Raw genomic sequence first — 19187 nt, 5'->3', positions numbered from 1 at the left:
GCCCAAGAGTTGGCGGTGGGTGGTGATGACTAGCTGCCTTCCCTCTAGTCTTACACTGCTAAATTAGGGACGGCTAGCGCAGATAGCCCTCGTGTAGCTTTGCGCGAAATTCAAAAACAAACAAACAAACATCTTTTAAAAGAAACTTTTTCAACAGAATGGTGTAAAAATCTAAAACTTATTCTCACCCTCTAGAAATTAAAGCATTGCAACCCCCTTCCACACAAAAAGTAGATTGACTTCTCCAGAGAAATCCATTTTCATTCTTCAGCCCGGGATAATGAAGTTTTACGTTTTCCACGATAAGAAAGGCTTTCTTTTATATAGAAAAAGTTATCTTTTACATAAATTAAGATTCATCATTCACAAAAAAGGATAAGATTTTTTTCCTCCTCCTTCAAAAAGTATAAGATTGTGTAATCTACAGAAACAGGGTTATTTTCTTCTTCAGAAAAATGTCTTTTCTCCATGGAAGATTTCAAAAATGAAATATTTTAACCTCTCCTTTAATGATAAAATTATTCCAATCGTCAAAGAAAAAGTAAGAAAATCCCACTTCCTCCTTAAAAAAAAAAAAAGAGTAGTTTTTTCTCTTGAAAATATAAAGCGGTATCGTTCCGAGGGGTAACTTTGTACTTATTTTATTTTCTTCCAGGAAGGATAAGTTCCCATTCTATCGAAATAATAAGATTTTCACATCCTTCCCAAAAAAAGTTTAAGACTGTTTTCCCTCTCGTTAACAGAAGTTTGTTATTGTTGTTGAATTTCGTGCAAAGCTACACGCCCCTAATTTAACAGTATAAGACTAGAGGGAAGGCAGCTAGTCATCACCACTCACCGCGAACTCTTGGGCTACTCTTTTTACCAACGAATAGTGGGATTGACCGTCACATTATAACGCACCCACGGCTGAAAGGGCGAGCATGTTTAGTGTGGGGATTCGAACCCGTGACCCGTAGATTGCGAGTCGAGTGCCCTAATCACCAGGCCATGCCGGGCCATTTTAACACAAGTAAAATCGTTTTAGTAACTGAAATTAAAATGCCTTTCATATGTTTGCAGTATCAAGTAACAGTCGGCACAATGGAAAAATAACACTTGAATATCAGTTACTTGTGGCCCACTTATAATAAAAACTGTATAAATACAAACATCAAATATTACTTAATAAACTTTAAATCTGGTGTTTCTCAAACTTCACATTCAAGTTATTTAAAAAGTAAAATAATATGTTGCATAACTGTATAACAATTATCAAATATTTGCATAATTAGTTATCACCATAAATATGATATCTGTCTAATAGTTGCGTGTAACAATGCACAATCCTCTAGACGAAATATTACCCCCAACAATAAGGCCATTCTGTCAAATGTTTGCTTGTGACAATGAGCATAGTAATATAGGCGAATCATTATCTTCAACAATAAGGTTACGTTGTATAATAGTTGCGCGTGACAAAGTGCATATTTCAAGGTGAAAATTTAGTCTTAAAAATAAAAATATATTATTATTTAATTTCTATATATTGGAGTATAAACATATTTTAATACTAATATTAAACGATCTTATATCACCAAGTTTACTTTCATCCTGTAATTAGACACTCAACGTTTCGTTTTACAGCTCAATTACGGTTTGTGTTTTAGAGGAACGCTCCTGAAGAAGCTGTAAAGCGAAACATTGAGTGTCCACTTAAGAAGAAAAATAAATTTCGGTTATCTTCAGATGAATCATTACTTCCAACGATCAACTACTCTAGGTAACAGGTGATGCAACAGTTATCAAATTTCTAAATTACTCATCACCATCAACATAAAAACTAAACATTCCTTCGCCATAAAAGCTACTAAATCATATATTTTCTTTGTCCTTCAACTTTGGCGACAAATCACACAGGCTTGCTATGGTTTTATTGTCTTGAAATTTGTACATGTGCAACAGTAATTCCTGTACGCTGAATCCGAAAATGATATCCATTTTTCTCCATCACGTATAGATTTTTCAAAAAACGTCATATGTACTTTTATGTGAAACATTTTCATTGAAATCGGGTCATATTTTGTTATGCTTAAAATGTTGACAACCACTGGCTATAGATTTCTCTAGACCAACCGCGACATAACAAACATAAAAGTAAATAATGTTCATTGTGGGAAGCGAAATATTAATTTGATTTAAGTAAGATTTTTTTATTTCCAATTTTTAAAAATCCTTACGTGATAGAGAAAAAAATGAATATTATTTTCGAAATCTGTGTAGCTGAATTATGGAAGATCGTTATTAAAAGCAAAACAACTTTCATGAAGTTGAAATTCGCAGGCCTGTGTCATCAATCACCAACTACTTCATATTCTACATTGAGGAATAATTTTATATTTCAAAGATTGAAGATAAGATTTCTTAGACCCCAGTGGTACAGGGGTATGTCTGAGGACTTAAAGCGCTAGAAACCGGGTTTCGATACCCGTATTGGGCAGAGCACAGGTAGCTTTGTGCTTAACTACAAACAAATAAATAAAGATTTCTTAATTTTATAACCGACGATTCGGTTAAACTAAGTGATCTAAGAATGTGCTTACTAGGTGATCTAATCTAAACTAAGTGATCTAAGAATGTGCTTACACCAACAGAATGGTTTTCCTTAAGCTAGAACGATAACTAGAGTACGAAGTTTAATTTAGTTTTAATATCCTCTTTCTGTATTTTTACTCTTGATGCCTACTCAAGTTTTCTTTCTCTGTAGTGAAACTGTGATAAAGTTAAGAATCTGTAAGTAACCTTTTGGATAAACATGTATTTATAAATAGCACGTAAGAGGGGGTTGTTGGATAAGACTAGAAATAACTTCATCCGCAATAACCGTTGCACCGCCTGGGATGTAAGGCAAACACTTTGTTGCCTACGGATGGAGGATGAAACATACAGTGAGGTACTGAACCCTAGTCAGCGTGTAGTCCTCGTGGAACGCTAGTACTTCGAATTCTGTTCATTTCTTTTTCTCTGCCCTCGGGTAACGCTGTAGTAGTGGTTGGAAAGGCTCCAGAAGAAGATTTAGCTAGAACAGATGTTAGCACCTAGAGAAGAAATGCTTATTTGAAGTATTTTTTATTTGAAAAGAGACAAAAAATGGTTAAATATTTTATGTTCTTAGTGCGGTGAGTGCTTGAACATTAACTGCTTAAACAAATATTGTGACCGAGAAGACGTACACATTAATGATGTGAGATGGCTGAAGCTCCAAAGAAAGAAGGAAATATTCCTCGCACTTACAGCACTGGGATCCTGAGAGTCAAGCATCGCTTCTCTTTCTGGGAAAAATTACTCCAGATAACAGGGAGCGTAGGGTATGTTGACATCAACTTCTAGTCCTAGACTAACAGTTTATTTAAGATAGCTTAATACTAAACTCAACCTACTTTGTAGTTTCTTCTTTTTTTGTGTGTGTGTATATATATATATCCAGTACGTAACAATGGCTAAGACAAAAAGTGTGACCACTATAGAACGTTCCGTTTAGTTACGTAGTAACTCTATATCTGTAACGTGTTCTCCAGCAAACATTTAATAATACAGTTACCACATAATTTTACCATTTCCAGGTCACACCTTAACCAACACTGGTCAGAGAGTGCAATACATTGTAACCAATCTGTGGAGGTATCATTATTTTAGTCATATTGACAAGAAACTTATAGCGAACTTTTTTGTTTAAGTGTTTCGGGTTTAATCCTTAACATACATTTATCAGTTTATTTACGTTTGTTTCTGGGGCAAATCACTCCATTTATTATGCTAACAGTGTTATATGAAAAATTGTTTTCTTATGAAAAACAGCGATCTTTTCATCTGTAATATATATTTTAATTTGGCTTAATTGTGTCATCTTAGTTACACTCAAATAGACTAATTTAGTGCTAAACTGAGCAACCATATTTTATTGACTGCATTTAAACTGAATAGTTGTACTGCTAGAACTTACATATTTTGTTTTTCTTACAGACATGGAGACCAAGATCTAATTGTAACACCATTTGCTCAAATTCTTCAAAGTTTAAGAAATGTACGGAATAACTACATTACGCTTGCTAAGGTTCCAGCGAGCAAGTAAGTAAATAACCAAGAATTACCGATTTACGTTATAGACCTCTTGGAAAAAAAGGAAGACAGGGGAGAGAGCTAGTGTATTGTCGCGCCATCTTTTGGATAACTCTAAAAGCAATTTCTGCAATTATGTATGCTATAGTAAAATATAATAAAATTTATTAAATATTAATATTACATTCATATTTTTATGAGTTTATTAGTTCAAGTTTCAGTATGATATAATACGTGGTTCTCCAATAAATATTATTTATTCATACGAGGTGGAACCATAAAACAATTTTAAACAGTGATTCTTAAGAGATAACTAATTGTGAAAGAACAGATTGGTTGACACACCATTTATCATATACTGTTTCTTGACGCAAAAATAGTAATCTTTTCCTTGATCTTCTCGATGTTTCTTCGTTTGTGATAGAATACACTAGGCTGTACAAAATATTTGAGTAAATTTCTAAAGACGTCATAAAAAAAAGGCTAATAAACTCTGATAAGTCATACATTTTTCAAAGTTTTTATAGGTTTCACCAAGTTTAGATACGTGTAGAATTGTTTAGAGTTAAAAGCTGAAACGATATATTGAAGTTTATGACCAAGACTAAGGGTAAAATGTCGGTTTGAAACTGGTAGTAGAAGTCCTGTATAAATACTACTATATTATTTATCAGTGATGTGTTCATCATCATGATTTTGACTTAATTGTAATATTCCATAGTATGTCAGTGTTAAATAGTCTTGAACAAATAACAGTTTTTCAAAATCATACTCAGATACTTGAATACTGATTAACCAATATTCAACATCAGAGTTGAATTAAATATTCAACTGTATATAATTTTAAACATCAGAACTCAGTTGCTTAACAATAGACAATCTTCCACAATAGAACTAAAATATATAATATTAGACAATCTTCCAACAATAACTGCATTCCTAGTAATAATAGAGCTGAGCTGTATAATAGTCCACAATTTCAACAATAAAACTAAGAGAATTTTCAATATTTAGAAATATGTTAAATTGAATAGTAAAACTTAGTTTTTTATTTTTAGCATAAAAGCTGAATTACTAAATACTTGACAATCTTCAACAGCAGAATTGAATTATTCAATAATAGGGCTTTGTTTTTATTAAAAAATAAAATAATAAGCAGTAGAATATTTAACAGGAAATGGTCTTCAATATCAAAGCCAAGTTGATTAACAGTAAACAGTATTCAGCAGTAAAAGTAAATTATTTAATTGTAGACAGTTTTCAACAATAAGCCAAGCTGTTTAATAATAAATCATATTCAGCAGTAAAACTAAATTATGCAATTGTGGACAGTTTTCAGATTTATAGTAAGAATATTCAATACAAAGTAGTTTACATCAGAAGATTTGAAATTTTAAGGGAGATGTGCAGTCATTTGCAGTAGCATCAAAACAACCAACCTATAGTAGCATTCAGTTGTAATGTTTAACCTTCAAATAAACCAGTTTACTATGGAAATAACCTTATCGTAACTAACTGGTATTTTAGGCTATGTAATTGTTTTTCATGAAATTTATTTAAGTTTCCATGAATAAAATGGCTGAGTATTGCATTTCTTCTCAAAAGGTATGTAAATGAAATGTGGAAATGTCTCCACAGGTATATTTAAAAACCTGAAGGGTTGGTAATAACCTTAGAAACAATATATCAGGTAGTCATTTATATATATATTAAGATAAAATTCCCTAATTAGTATTTTTTATTATAATATTTTATTAGTTATCCATAAGTAGCATAGGAAACATTTTCGATGACGAGGAACCCACTTTGAGACTAATAATGGCTGGAGACGGCTTAAATGGGTAATGAAGAAAAACTTTAATAGGAAACATTTATTATTCAAATATTTGGGTACATTTATGATTTTCCTGCCAGATGAGCTAAATAATAACAGAAGAGCTGCACAAATGATAAAAAAATATACAAGATCATTAGCAGACAATATATAATAGAGTGTATATATTACTATGCATTTAATTGACCAATTTAATCTTAATTTTTTTTATACATAATGACTGATTTGGATAATTTATTTATGTTGCTCATCTTGGTAAGAAATGGGACTCAAAATAAGTGGCCTACACACTCAGCAATTCATAATAAACAGTGCTGACAGTTTCTGGTGAAAAGTATGCCAAGCATGTGAATGACTTGCTACTATTTGTGAAATGGCCTAAAAGGCAGGGTGTGATAAAATGTGTGTAATGAAGCTCATCACATACACACAGTGGAGTAGTTACTAGGCTAGATGTGCACCATGAACAAGCAGAAGATACTCAACTAAGAGATATTGTAGTGATCTTTCACAACAAAGTTACTGCACTTAGTAGTATACCATCTTGTGAGAATCTTCTAGAATTTATTCTGTCCATATATTTATAGTGGTGTTTACAGAAAGATTATGTTCTTTCAATATATTATCTAATTTTTACAGTGGCATCACCTTATGAATTTTGATGTTTAAAGTATTATTGAGTTTTATAATTTATACTGTTACATTTAAATGATCTTGTTATGTGTTTTTAGATGTTAATTACCATGCCTTAGAAACTGGCTGAGAACAGAAGTTCAGATAAAGTATTCTATATGTGGCTGTCAAAACAATGTACTTATTATTCACTGTATGTTCTGTTGATCATTATTAGTTTTAATGTATTTCTATCCTCAGGTCAAGAAGGACCTCACCAAGCAATAACTCCGCATCAGTGTCAAACAAACAGCTTACAGGTGAGTCAATACTTGAAAGTGTTTAGTTATCAGATTTATTACAAAAACCAATAAATAAAGTACATGAATCTAAAACTCGACTCCTTTGTACCAAGACTTTGGTTGTAACTATTTATGTGATATGAATTTAGGGCCGTTACGGTAATTGATTTCCATTTTATTCAGTGTTGTGTTTTACTGTTCAGATGTTCATGTTACTAAAGAATAGTTGTGTATAAACATCTTCAATGGTAAGTAACAGTTCTATCTTTTGTTTATTTTTACCTGTTACTATATATTGAAGGTTGATGGATTTGTTTATGTGAATTTACCAGTAAATATATAAACAATGTCTTGAACCAATCTTGAGATTCTCATCTTATACTTTATAATAACTTGGCACCTTTTCAGCATGATATTTAAATAGAAATATTGAAAGGCTGGTAATCTACTTGAATGAAAGAAAGATAAAACCATACAAAGTATTTGCTTCTAATCTAGTATCATGTTACTATATATATATAAAAGAGTTGTAAATATAAGGTTGACAGAACAGTTATTTGATCTTTGAATGCAAATTAATTTATGTTATAACTTGTGCTGAGTAAGGTTTTTAAAATGAGAAATTTTTAAAAATAATTTGAATATTTTTAGAGGAACAGTATGCAAAGTTAGCAATAGAAACTCTTGACGAGTTTGACTGGTGTTTAGACCAGCTAGAGACAATACAAGCACACAGGTCTGTGGGAGACATGGCATCTTGTAAGGTATGTATATTGTTTCTAAAAGATAGGCTAAAAATGCAAATTCACGTACAGAATAGCAAAAAGCTCAAAGGCAGCATTATCAAAATATTGTAAACATACTAGTGTTAAATATAGGCAATATGAAACTTCCATTTCTTTGGAATAATGTAATCAAATTGATCTATAAAAGTATGAATTTGAATATGAAGAAAACCAACATGAAAGCATACATCACAGTAAAAAAAAAGACCAATAAAATATAAGAATAAAAGGTATAGATTAAGTTCCCCAAAAAATATATAAGCAAAATATTTCCTTTACAGATTGAGCACTATCTTATTCTTCTAGATTTTTACCAACCACAATGTTTTCTGAGAACAAACAAAACTAAAGCTTGAACTAGTATTTATGGATAAAAGGAATATCATAAATCTAGTTTCCTGACTTGAGTTTGAACCAGTGGTTATCCACTCTTTGGTAATCCCTAGTTATTTCAAATAAATTGTTTGGTTTTGTGCCCTGAGAGATTGAATTCAGATTGATAATACTTTTAAAAAAAATAAATAAATAGTACAATTTGCTTTAGTGTCATCTGTGATGTGATAATTGTTTTTATCACCACCAAATATACAACATTAAGGCACACAAAATACATTTCAAGAATAAAAAAAAATCCTAATAAAAGTGCAGAAACTATATGATAAACTTACCTGCCAAAGGTGTGTACATGATAGTGAGTAAGCATTTAGAAAATATTAATTCAAATAGAAATACTATTTCTCTGAAAACAATATAAGTATATTTTATTTTGATATGGTTGAAGTATATGCTTCATACATTTTCAGCCATAAAAAAAGACGAGAAATAGTTAACTACCTCTATTAAGATAGGGAAAGCTAAATCAAACAACTGATAAATTAGAAATTTAATAGGGTTTGAAAGTATTTTCACCAATAAGATTATAGAGATATGGTTATTGATACCTCATTGTCTGAACATTGTGCTTAAAAGATTGATTAATATTGTTTGTTTAGCCTTATCATCAGTTAAAATTCTGCTTTCCATTCTTAATCTTCTAGAATTTCCATGTGTCATCATATTCCCATAATAATGATCAATGAATGATTCTCTATGCAATGTCAAAAGATGTTAATTTATAAGATTTTTTTAGTTAAAGAGTTAACAGAATTATAATTAACTAACATTGTTCCATGATATAGCTTATTTTAAGCTAATGTTGAATGGGTATATTTTGAAGGAAGAGACAGCAGAATTTTTGTCCCTCAGAACTCTGTTAAAACTAAAATTATCATATCCACTATTCTGTCTATTCATATTTTGTAATTTTCTTTAATGCATGATTTTATGTTGATAGACAGATGAAGTTCCATATTGCTTTATCTACAGTAAAGATACTTAAATTACCAACAAATAATTTGGACATACAGACGTGTAGGAGGTGCAGACATGTATTCTCTAAAATTGTATACATAATGACTGTGATGATCTGTCTTGTTAATCCAGAAATGATACAATACTATGTGAGACATGGTTTTTAGTGTGGCTTGTTTGTCTTTTAGAGAATAAAAAATGTTTGATCAGAAATGTTATAAGTATGCAATTTTCTGGTAGATAAAGCCTGTAATAAATTACAAATATAATTTCAAAAGTCAAGATGCTTAGAAAGCTACAAACAGTTCTGACATACATCTGCAAAATGTATAACTTTTAGTTAGGGATGTATTTTGTATTATTAGTTTTGCGATTTTTGTGGTCGTTTTTTGTTACTAGTTTATTGGCTTCCCTGCATGCGTAAGTGCACTGCAGCGAAGTTTTTTGTTACTACTTGTTTGTCGATTTCTTGCTACCACAGGGTACTGAATTGATGGATCTTCACCAAATTTGGAATGTAGGTTCACTAGTTCATTGCACAGTTACATGCAAAGTTTCACCTTTCTACTCGTCGTTGTATGGGAGTTATGGCAGGTTTTGCATTTTGTACCAGTACTTCTTCCCCTTTCCACGGATCTTCTTCTTTGCTTTGCAAAATACAATTGAATATCTTCTCTGATGAAGACAAGATTACATTCTTATTGTATATACACCTGCATACACCTGGAATTTATTGTACAGAAAATATATCTATTTAAGACAATACTGGATTGAGATCTTGATAAACTTCACTGTATTGGTTCTAGAACTGTTTTAAAATTATTTTTTGTTTTTTAGTTCAGAAGGATGTTAAACAAGGAGCTCAGCCATTTCTCAGAATCTAAATCAGGGAGTCAGATCTCAGAATACATCTTCAGTACATTTCTAGGTAAGTTTAGCATCACTTAAACACTTAAGATTGCCAGCACATTGTGTATAAATAATTATTTTTGCACTATTAGAAACATTCAGTTGAATTTTGTCAAATCAATTTGTTCCTTAAACTTTTTTTTTCTGTTTAGTCCTAACTTACTTTTTCCCTTTTAATAAAGCCACCTTGTGTCAGATTGAAAAACAAACGTGTATTTAAAACATTAATTAATACAGTTTAATCAAGCCCTCACAAGTATTTACACTTGATCATATTACTTAAGGGTAAATCATATTATATAATTATTGAATATGTACTTATATATGTCCTTAATTTGGTGATAAAAGTCCTCAGCTCATGAACAAAATCTGTAAATAGGCTAGCTGACCATATTACAGAATTAACCCCCCCCCATCCTTGTCTGGATAACAGCTGTTAGGCAGCTAAGTCCTTATTAGGCATTATACTTTCTAAAGTAAAAGAAAAGGGTATTTAAATAAAGGAATTTACAATAAATTTAGCAGCTCATAAGTAAATAAACTTACATTACATTGTAAAATAGCTACTCTCCTTATCTTATCATGATTATGTAAACTAAACTGCAGATTGAAAAACTTTGATACACATATCCCTGGTATTAATTGTCATAAAGAAGAAACAAAGGCTCTAATGGTCACAGAATCTAATTTTTAGGTTAGAAAATGTTTGACTTTTTTATGGCCATTTCTATCAACAAATATTAAATTTTTTGTTTTCTTTTGTTTTTACTGTATTTCTGAGGTTGGAAACTTGTAAGTTTTTAATGTAATTGCAAATTTAAGTATATATTACACTCAATATGTCAAACATAATGATAATATCTAGTACAAAACTTTCATAACACTGATAGGCTTTAGTTTGTTTTTCCTTATCAAAAGGTTTATTAAAAGTGATACTTAGTTTTTAGGTTAGTCTGTAGTAATAGTTATTTCTTGCATCTAATTTCAGATAAGCAACAAGACCTCGATATTCCAACAAAGACTGTAGATGTACATCACAGCCAACGACCCCAGCACAAGGCAGGGATTGCAATGTCTCAGATCTCTGGGATTAAAAAGCCTCTGTGTCACACAAATAGCCTCACAAAGTTACCAAAATATGGGGTAGAAACACCACACGAAGAGGAGCTAGGAGAGGTAATTCACTTAATTATTACCTCTGAAGTCATATTGGAGAAAAACGTTAAGAAAGCAAATATGATCAAATTGCTCAGTGTGATTAGTGTTATAATAAGCATACAGCTTAAAAGTATTTAAAAAAGATACTGATTGTAAAATGTACATCAAAAATATATATATAAGGTTATTTTTGAAAGATAATTTTTACACATATACTGTTATCGAAGAAAAAGACTGTCTGAGCTAAGATACTATCAGAATGTAAATAGTGTGTTTGTAAGTTTACCACTGGAAAAATAATCTACTTTTATTTAAAACAACAGGCACTACAAACTGAACAATTAAAAAGTTTTTCAATGTCCTCGTCCCATTCCCCTGCACCTGACACTTACCTATGTAACACTAATGACTGCGAAAGGATGCTTGTAACTGCAAGGGAGCATCTCAACAACTTTCTGATAATCCTTCAAATACACAATACATTTTTGAGTTTTGCATCTAACCCTAAAATGAAAAGTCTGTGTAAGAATTGTAGTTGCTGTGTAAGTGGGTACGGTTATTTGCATAAATGTTTAGGAAACTCAATTAATGAAAATTATTTTTCATAAAGTTAGCACTTGAGAATTTTCAACACCAAAAATATAATTATTGGTATTAACGTATTTGTAACATTAATTGTAAAAGTGTATGATATTCGGCTTGAATGTTTTATTTTACAAAACATAACAGTTGTTCATTTTTCTCTTTCACAGCTTCTTGAAGATACAAATAAGTGGGGAGTAGACATTTTTGGAATAACAGAGTATTCTACACATCGTCCTCTTACAGCTGTGACATATACAATCTTTAGAGTGAGTATTCATTTCTACAATATTATTTGTATTTTATATATTCATACTTCATGCTTGTGACTATGGTAACACCACTGAATCTTAATGGTCAGTTATTTACAAAAAGCATTGAATGTAATGATATGGTATCAGTAGCCAGGATTGTAGCTTTTCATAATGCAATTTTTTCACAATTTTTTTTTTTCTTTTTGCAATGGCGATGTAGAATACTGTGCATTAACATACACTTGAAAATGCTACAAGAGATTTAATATTTTTGTTGTTAGTCAGTATTTGTTATATATTACATGTGTGTATGAGAGAGAGAGCATAGTTGATTTAGTCTAATTCAAGATTCCTAAAACAATAATCAGTGTACAAGCTGAGGAGAACCTAGATCTGTAAAAGCTTTTTTTTTGTTCTCAGAACATGTAATAAATGTATCTTAAGGGTTTCAGGCTCCTGTATTACACTCTTATCATTACATTAAACATTGTAATATTAGTGAAACTGTGGTTACTTTCATTAATGTGAACTTTTTAAAATCATTTTTAAATTTGATCCATTAGTCTGTTTCTTTTCATCGTTAGTGAAGAACTCTGCTGTCTCATGCGTGCAGATTGAGTTTCAGAGGTACTGAAATACACATTGTATGGACTTTAGTTATTGCTAACAAATGCAACAGTCTCTGAAGGATAAAACAAAGATTTTTCTAAATAATGATGTATTCGTTTATTTTTTATTATTCTGTGCACCAGTCTGACACTACTATTATAGTTGTAATTTTGTTTTATCATTGTCTGTGTGCAAGTATAACTTCTGATCTTTTGTTCTTAGCTTTTTTTCAATAAAAATAATATAACTTTTAATATTTTATTTTATAAAGGACAGAGATTTATTGAATACCTTCAAGATTCCAGCAAAAACTTTTATTAATTTTCTTCTGACTCTGGAAGACCATTACCTCAAAGTCCCATATCATAACAGCATTCATGCAGCTGATGTAACTCAGTCAGTCAATGTTCTGCTACTCTCCCCTGCATTTGATGTAAGTATACTCTAGTGATTTTTTTATATAATTATTTTCTTTTAGGATGTAACTGGATTGTTTTTCACACATAAAGCTACAGAAAATAACAATATTTAAACTTTTGAATGGATCAGGTTTGTGAAATGAAACTAACACAGATATCTCAGAAACGATCAGATCCAGAAATTCCCATCCAATGTGCAAATAAGCCAGTGTGACCTAATCACCATATGTTGTTCTATAAATTCAGTGTTCAAATCTGAATTCCTGTGATTTACTTTTCTTTTTATAGATTTTTTTGATAAAAGTTTTTTCAAAACTTATTGACAATGTCAAATAAAACATGTTTTAAATATTCAAAATACTCTTTGAATTAATTTTTTTTTTTGGGGGGGGGGTATAATCTGAGGTGAGAGGAACATCATGGATGATATTAAAAAATATGTATATAGAAATTAATTCATGTAACTTTTTACAGTTTGTTAGTGAACATGGCTCAGTTACTTTAAACAGTCATTCTGTAGACTAAATTACAAACTTCTTAAAACAGTTAATTATTTTTAATCAACATCTTCATGTTTAACAATCATTTCACATATGTACTTAAATTTTCTCCGAATTTTGTATAATTGTATGCACATTAATAATTAACTACAATACCTCAGCTGGAGAAAAGTTTGCAGGGGTAATTTATGTTCATGTAAATAGCAAGCCAGACAGACTGAATGAAACACAAGTTCAAACACACAGGTAAATTACCTGATAAAATCTATGGACAACAAGAAATGCCCAAACGATTTTTATTTTTCACACCTTTTCTATAATGACTCAATTTTCAAACCAAACTCTGCAGCTACTTCTGAGACCTCTATTCCCCCCAAAAATTTGATCTCCCATATGAAAGGAATGGGATGTAGAAATTCTGAAAAACTATCATAGACACTAATTTTGAAAAATTTCTTAAATATACAATTTTTATTTAAGTTTGTGAATCCAGCCCTGAGATTCCTCAGAACCCTTTATACCCTTATATGGGGCTCAAATTATAATATTTCTAAGATCTGAACTTATATTATTGTCCTGAATGGCTCCCTACATGTTTGTACTAATTTTCAAGTACATGTATATCATTTCAGTAAAACTTGAAAGCCCAAAATACCTTTTAACCTAAAATTTTTGTGGCCTCCTCATTTTTATTTTATTTTTAGTTTATATTCAATGAAAATCAAAAGCCTACCTGAAAATTTGAAGTTGCTTTTTAAAAAATTGCATAAGCAGTTCGAAAATTAAGTAAGCATAATTTCATAGACAGGTGTGCAATTGAGGATTATTTTAGACTGAAATGAATCACATTTTTCTGCAAATGATAACTTACTATGTTTAGTATTCTTAGAATAACTTTACTTTTTCAAAGTTGATTATTAAAACTAACCAAAACATTTTCCTCATTTAAGAACAAATTAAAAACATACATATAGATTTTTAGAAAATTATTCTTTCATTATGATACACTTAACTATTTTACTGAGTTTGAAATAAAACAGTCAAATTTTGAGGTGAATTCTGTCAAATGGTGCACAGTAGAATTCATGGTTATACTCCTACAAGGCTCGGCATGGCCAGGTGGTTAAGGCACTCGACTCGTAATCTGAGGGTCGCGGGTTCAAATCCATGTCACACCAAACATGCTCGTCCTTTCAGCTGTGGGGACATTATAATGTGATGGTCAATCCCACTATTTGTTGGTAAAAGAGTAGCCCAAGAGTTGGCGGTGGGTGGTGATGACTAGCTGCCTTCCCTCTAGTCTTACACTGCTAAATTAGGGACAGCTAGTGCAGATAGCCCTAGTGTAGTTTTGCGTGAAATCAAAAACAAACAAACAAATACTCCTACAATTAATTGTGAGTGGACTGTATGGGGGTTACCCAGTGAGAAGTTAAAGTAGGAATTTTCAAACCTTCCAAAACTACTATTCAAAACAAATAACAGTGCAAATTGAAGTATGAAAAATGGCATTTTCCCAAAAACAGTGAATGGATGGTGTCAGTGCACACTTCCAAAAAATAGGTGGACTGTGTCTACTCTCAAGCCTCACATTTGCACAGGGGGTTTTGATATAAAGTTTACATTTTCATTGTTCCAACCTTAGGTGCTCTAAATATTAAGTGCTACCTGAATATTACTTGTTTTCACATATTACTGACTGATATATATATATATTACTGTAGCCCATGTTTTTAATTTGTGTAGCTGTTTAGTTAGAATGAAGTTTAATGTAACATGATGGTCATGGATTTCATTTCTGAACTTAGGGAAAAGTTTCAGACATAAAAAGTAAGTTAGGCTAGAGTGAGCTACTGAGTTACAAAGTTTGTTAGTCAACTAATGAGTAATCAATTCATGATTTAGTCCAGTGCTGTGAATATTGTTTTTGTATTTTAACAAAGAATTAGTGATATGAAAGTTAAAAAAATTAAATGTTTTTATCATCATTAAGTGGACTGAACTTTTCATCATTCTTTTTATTGAATAATCCAAAAGAACCCAGCCACTAGTTGAAACCATTACAGAAATATAATAAAGCTTAAAGACAGTTAATACAAGAAAAGATAATATTTACTTACATGTAGTCTTTAAGGGAAGTTCATATATCATCTAAGCTAAGGTTCCATATCTTGACATGAAAAGATACATCACTGCCCTAATCAATAGCACCAATTTATTCTGTACTGATTGAACCAATTATTATAGGGATATGTATATGTAGTTTTTATGTTCTGTTTTATTTGTCTTTACATTTTGGATTTTTAGCCTTATATAGTTGACCTATTTTTTTATCCCTTAGTCTGTGTTTATGGACCTTGAAATACTCGCTGCTTTGTTTGCTGCTGCTATTCATGATGTGGATCATCCAGGAGTAACCAATCAATATCTAGTCAATACATGTAAGTTGGCCAACAATTTGACTTCTTCTTTTTTTTTTTCTTTTTTCTTTGTTCAATAATAAGTTAATGTTGATAACTGTTTTGTTTTTCTGGTACTTTACATTTTTCTGGCCAGAACTTTGTAGAATTTTAATTTTTAGGCAGGAATTGTTTACCTGTTTTATTTGATACCTTTTCATATTAGTATGTGTAAGTTGATTAACTCTTGTCAAGTTTTTTTCCTTCTTGTCTACACTTCTTACATACTTCAAAAGATCTCCTTCAAGAGAAGAATAGTCAATTATTGAAAAGCACTCAATCATCTGGGTCTCTTGAAATCGACTCATTTTTTGTTGATAATTTGTGCTAATTCTTTCATATTAGCTCTTACATAGTTGGTATTTCTCACCTAATTAAAAATTTATATGGTTAGAAATAGTGGTGTGAAAAGAGGATTCATAATTAATTAAGCACCAATCTGAAGTTTTAAAACAAACGATTTATTGTTTATTTGTTCTAGAATTGAAATGGTGTGCAGTTTCATATGGAGTGAATAGTCATTATTTATAAACATGCTTACTCTAGTAGTAAGCTGCTCGTGTGTAGTGGAGTAGATTCTTATTATTATTATCAATAATCTGCATCTTCTATGTTTTAACAATAATATGGAATAAAAACACAAAAAAATATTTATAGGGTGTGTTCCAAAACTTAAAGTGTGTAAGATTGCTTGTTCTAATTACCATTTCTGTTTCATCAGTAATTCCTAGAATATTTTATGCTGTTTGAATACAGTATTTAAAGCCTATCTTCATGAAATTGTGTCACCTGTCAGTGCTTAGTTTTGGCTAGTAGCCAGGTTGAATTGCTTTTAACTCAAATACAATTAACCTCAAATGTTTTTTTAAACTTCTTTGTTGATTTTGAACCATTATAATAAGCCAGTCTTTTCTGGTTAGTCCATACTTTATAATCTTAAGCAATAAGTCTAAGTAATTATTGTTTTCTTAGATACATAGCCATACTCTATTAAAAAGCTGATACAGTCCTAATCTATTGTACTTTCTGTTTATCAACTACAACATTATGTAACTGGAATATGTTGCTCAATCTTCAGTTTTTCAATAACGCAAATTATAGTACTTAATTTAGATAGAATGATAGTCTAACGTTGCTGACTTAGAAATTATTATTTACGGTCAGTTGTTTTTATGTTAAATTTGCTCTGCTAAACTTTAGTTGAAATTTTGAGAAAGTTTTAATGTTTTTGTTCATTAATTGTATATTATCACTTAAAAACTAATAATTCATATGAATGTTAATAATAATTATAAATTCCCTTAAAAATTTTAAGGTTTAATTGGTTTATTTCTCATTGATTTTGAAAATGATGAATTACATATTTTGTTTATATATCTGACATATGTAACACTTTTGTAATATGTTATGATAAAAAGAAACTGTAAAAACTGACTTTATGTTACAAATATATATCATATATCTTTTTCCAGTAATCTACAGTGAAACTGAAGCCATTAATTAATTTCCTTTTGTTTCCCTTTTTAAAAGCTGAGTACAGTAATAACTTGCAACTATTTTATGTATGTTTTTTTATCCAGTGTCTGAACTGGCAATAATGTACAATGATGAGTCTGTCTTGGAGAACCACTCTTTAGCTGTTGCTTTTAAGCTGTTACAAGATGAAAATTGTAACATTTTTGAGAGCCTCAACAAAAAGCAACAACAGACACTCAGGAAGGTTTCAATAGACATGGTAAGCTATATAGTAATGTATAACTATTTGACATTAAAATTCTGTTAATAGTTATTGGAGTCACCATCCCGCTTGTTGAGATTACTGAAATGTGTCATTTGACTTCAACAGTGTATAGTTTTCAGTTGTTATCTACAGTATGTTCATAAAGACGCAATGAAAAGATTTCCAAACAGCATTTTGTTTTCATAGCAAAGTTCTAGGGCTCTTTAATACAGGCCATCACAAAGGAGATGGACGAATGGATGAATTATGTGACACTATCTTAAGAAATAAAAAACTCTGTTTTATGCCATGATTTTATAGTGTGTGTGTTTTTTTTTATCTAAATAAAATTTTTATTAGTAATGCATATGCCTTTGAATCCCACAGGTTCTTGCCACTGATATGTCCAAGCACATGAGCCTACTTGCTGATTTAAAAACCATGGTGGAAACAAAGAAAGTTTCTGGAACAGGAGTAGTACTTCTCAACAACTACACAGAAAGGATCCAAGTAGGTTAATTCTTATTTGCTATTCTTAGGATCCCAGTTTTCAGAAGAAAAAAGTCATGATCATTACACTAAAGTAATGAGTATAAATATAAACCTTGTAGAGAGTGACATGAGCATGGCTGGAATAAGGTTTAGTGGGGTCCTAGGCCCAGGTAATATTTGGAAATAATAATGACTCACTCTTGCCTCCATTCTGCTAGTTTTACAAACCATATTTTTTTTACTTGGGTGGCTGGCAGGGCCCCTGTATAGCTGGGTCCCAAACCTGGATGGTCTATGTGTTAATCCGGTACTGGATACGAGAATAACCTAATATTTCAATTCAACAGTGTTGTTCGGTTAGAATATTAGCTTGCTCTTTCTTCTGTACACTGAGAATACAAGCTTTTGATATGTAAACTGATGATATACTATTCCTGTGACCTGTATACTTTTGCTTAATTTTAAAGGATGTAATACAGTTATAAATATGATCTAAGGGTCTGTGGTACAAAACAGCATTATAAGTTTCTCTAAACAGGTTTTGCAGTTTAAAGAATAATGGTGTTGCATACGTTTAACAAACACACTTATCATTCAACATACATGTACACATGCCTTCTTTTTCAGTAGGCACACATAGTTCAAAAATGGCTGTCTCTTCATTCAAATTAATGATTACTTAAATATAAAACTTTATACATACCAAGTACTCTAGACGTACATTAAACATCTAAGTCAACAACTTCAAATTATTAGAACAGCTAGAAGAGAAAAAAAAATTTGGATTAAAGAAACCTGATTGATCATTCAACAAACCTATTGTTACGCCTCCGTTCGTTAGTTAATTTTCCGTAACTTCGTTCTGACGAAACTTTAGCAATACAAGTCCTTTCTAAAATAAAGCTGGTTTATTCTTTCTGAATATAACTTTGTGATACACTTAATTTCAACAGTCGCGCTACAACGAACGTCTCACGTGCTCTGTTCAACAATACTCTCTGACTGCAGTTCAATTACTCATTACCTTCTACACATTGTCCCATCACGTTGTGACCATCTTATATATATCAGACTACCCCCAATCTAGTCATCTCCCGACAATTC

At 31.0% G+C, this 19187-nt stretch overlaps 1 protein-coding gene across 5 annotated transcripts in view; it reads left to right on the top strand.

Annotated features, from left to right (window-relative positions):
- Positions 1–19187, top strand: part of LOC106459808 (cAMP-specific 3',5'-cyclic phosphodiesterase 4C-like) — a 130061-nt gene that overhangs the window by 83850 nt on the left and 27024 nt on the right. For 3 of the 5 annotated variants that reach the window (XM_022386354.1, XM_013919470.2, XM_022386353.1), the window contains exons 3-12: positions 4003–4107; positions 6806–6864; positions 7498–7610; positions 9819–9909; positions 10879–11066; positions 11801–11899; positions 12765–12926; positions 15754–15853; positions 17452–17606; positions 17979–18101. In XM_022386354.1, the coding sequence (XP_022242062.1) occupies positions 4003–4107; positions 6806–6864; positions 7498–7610; positions 9819–9909; positions 10879–11066; positions 11801–11899; positions 12765–12926; positions 15754–15853; positions 17452–17606; positions 17979–18101 (1195 nt within the window). Of the gene's footprint in view, positions 1–2810; positions 3348–4002; positions 4108–6805; positions 6865–7497; positions 7611–9818; positions 9910–10878; positions 11067–11800; positions 11900–12764; positions 12927–15753; positions 15854–17451; positions 17607–17978; positions 18102–19187 lie in introns of all 5 variants that reach the window. The other 2 variants (XM_013919472.2, XM_022386355.1) reach the window with 1 other exon arrangement.

Source organism: Limulus polyphemus, unplaced genomic scaffold, assembly GCF_000517525.1.
Source record: "Limulus polyphemus unplaced genomic scaffold, Limulus_polyphemus-2.1.2 Scaffold663, whole genome shotgun sequence".
NCBI lineage: Eukaryota > Metazoa > Arthropoda > Merostomata > Xiphosura > Limulidae > Limulus > Limulus polyphemus.
Note: the sequence above shows the minus strand (reverse complement) of the source record. Positions and strands in the feature narration are given on the sequence as shown.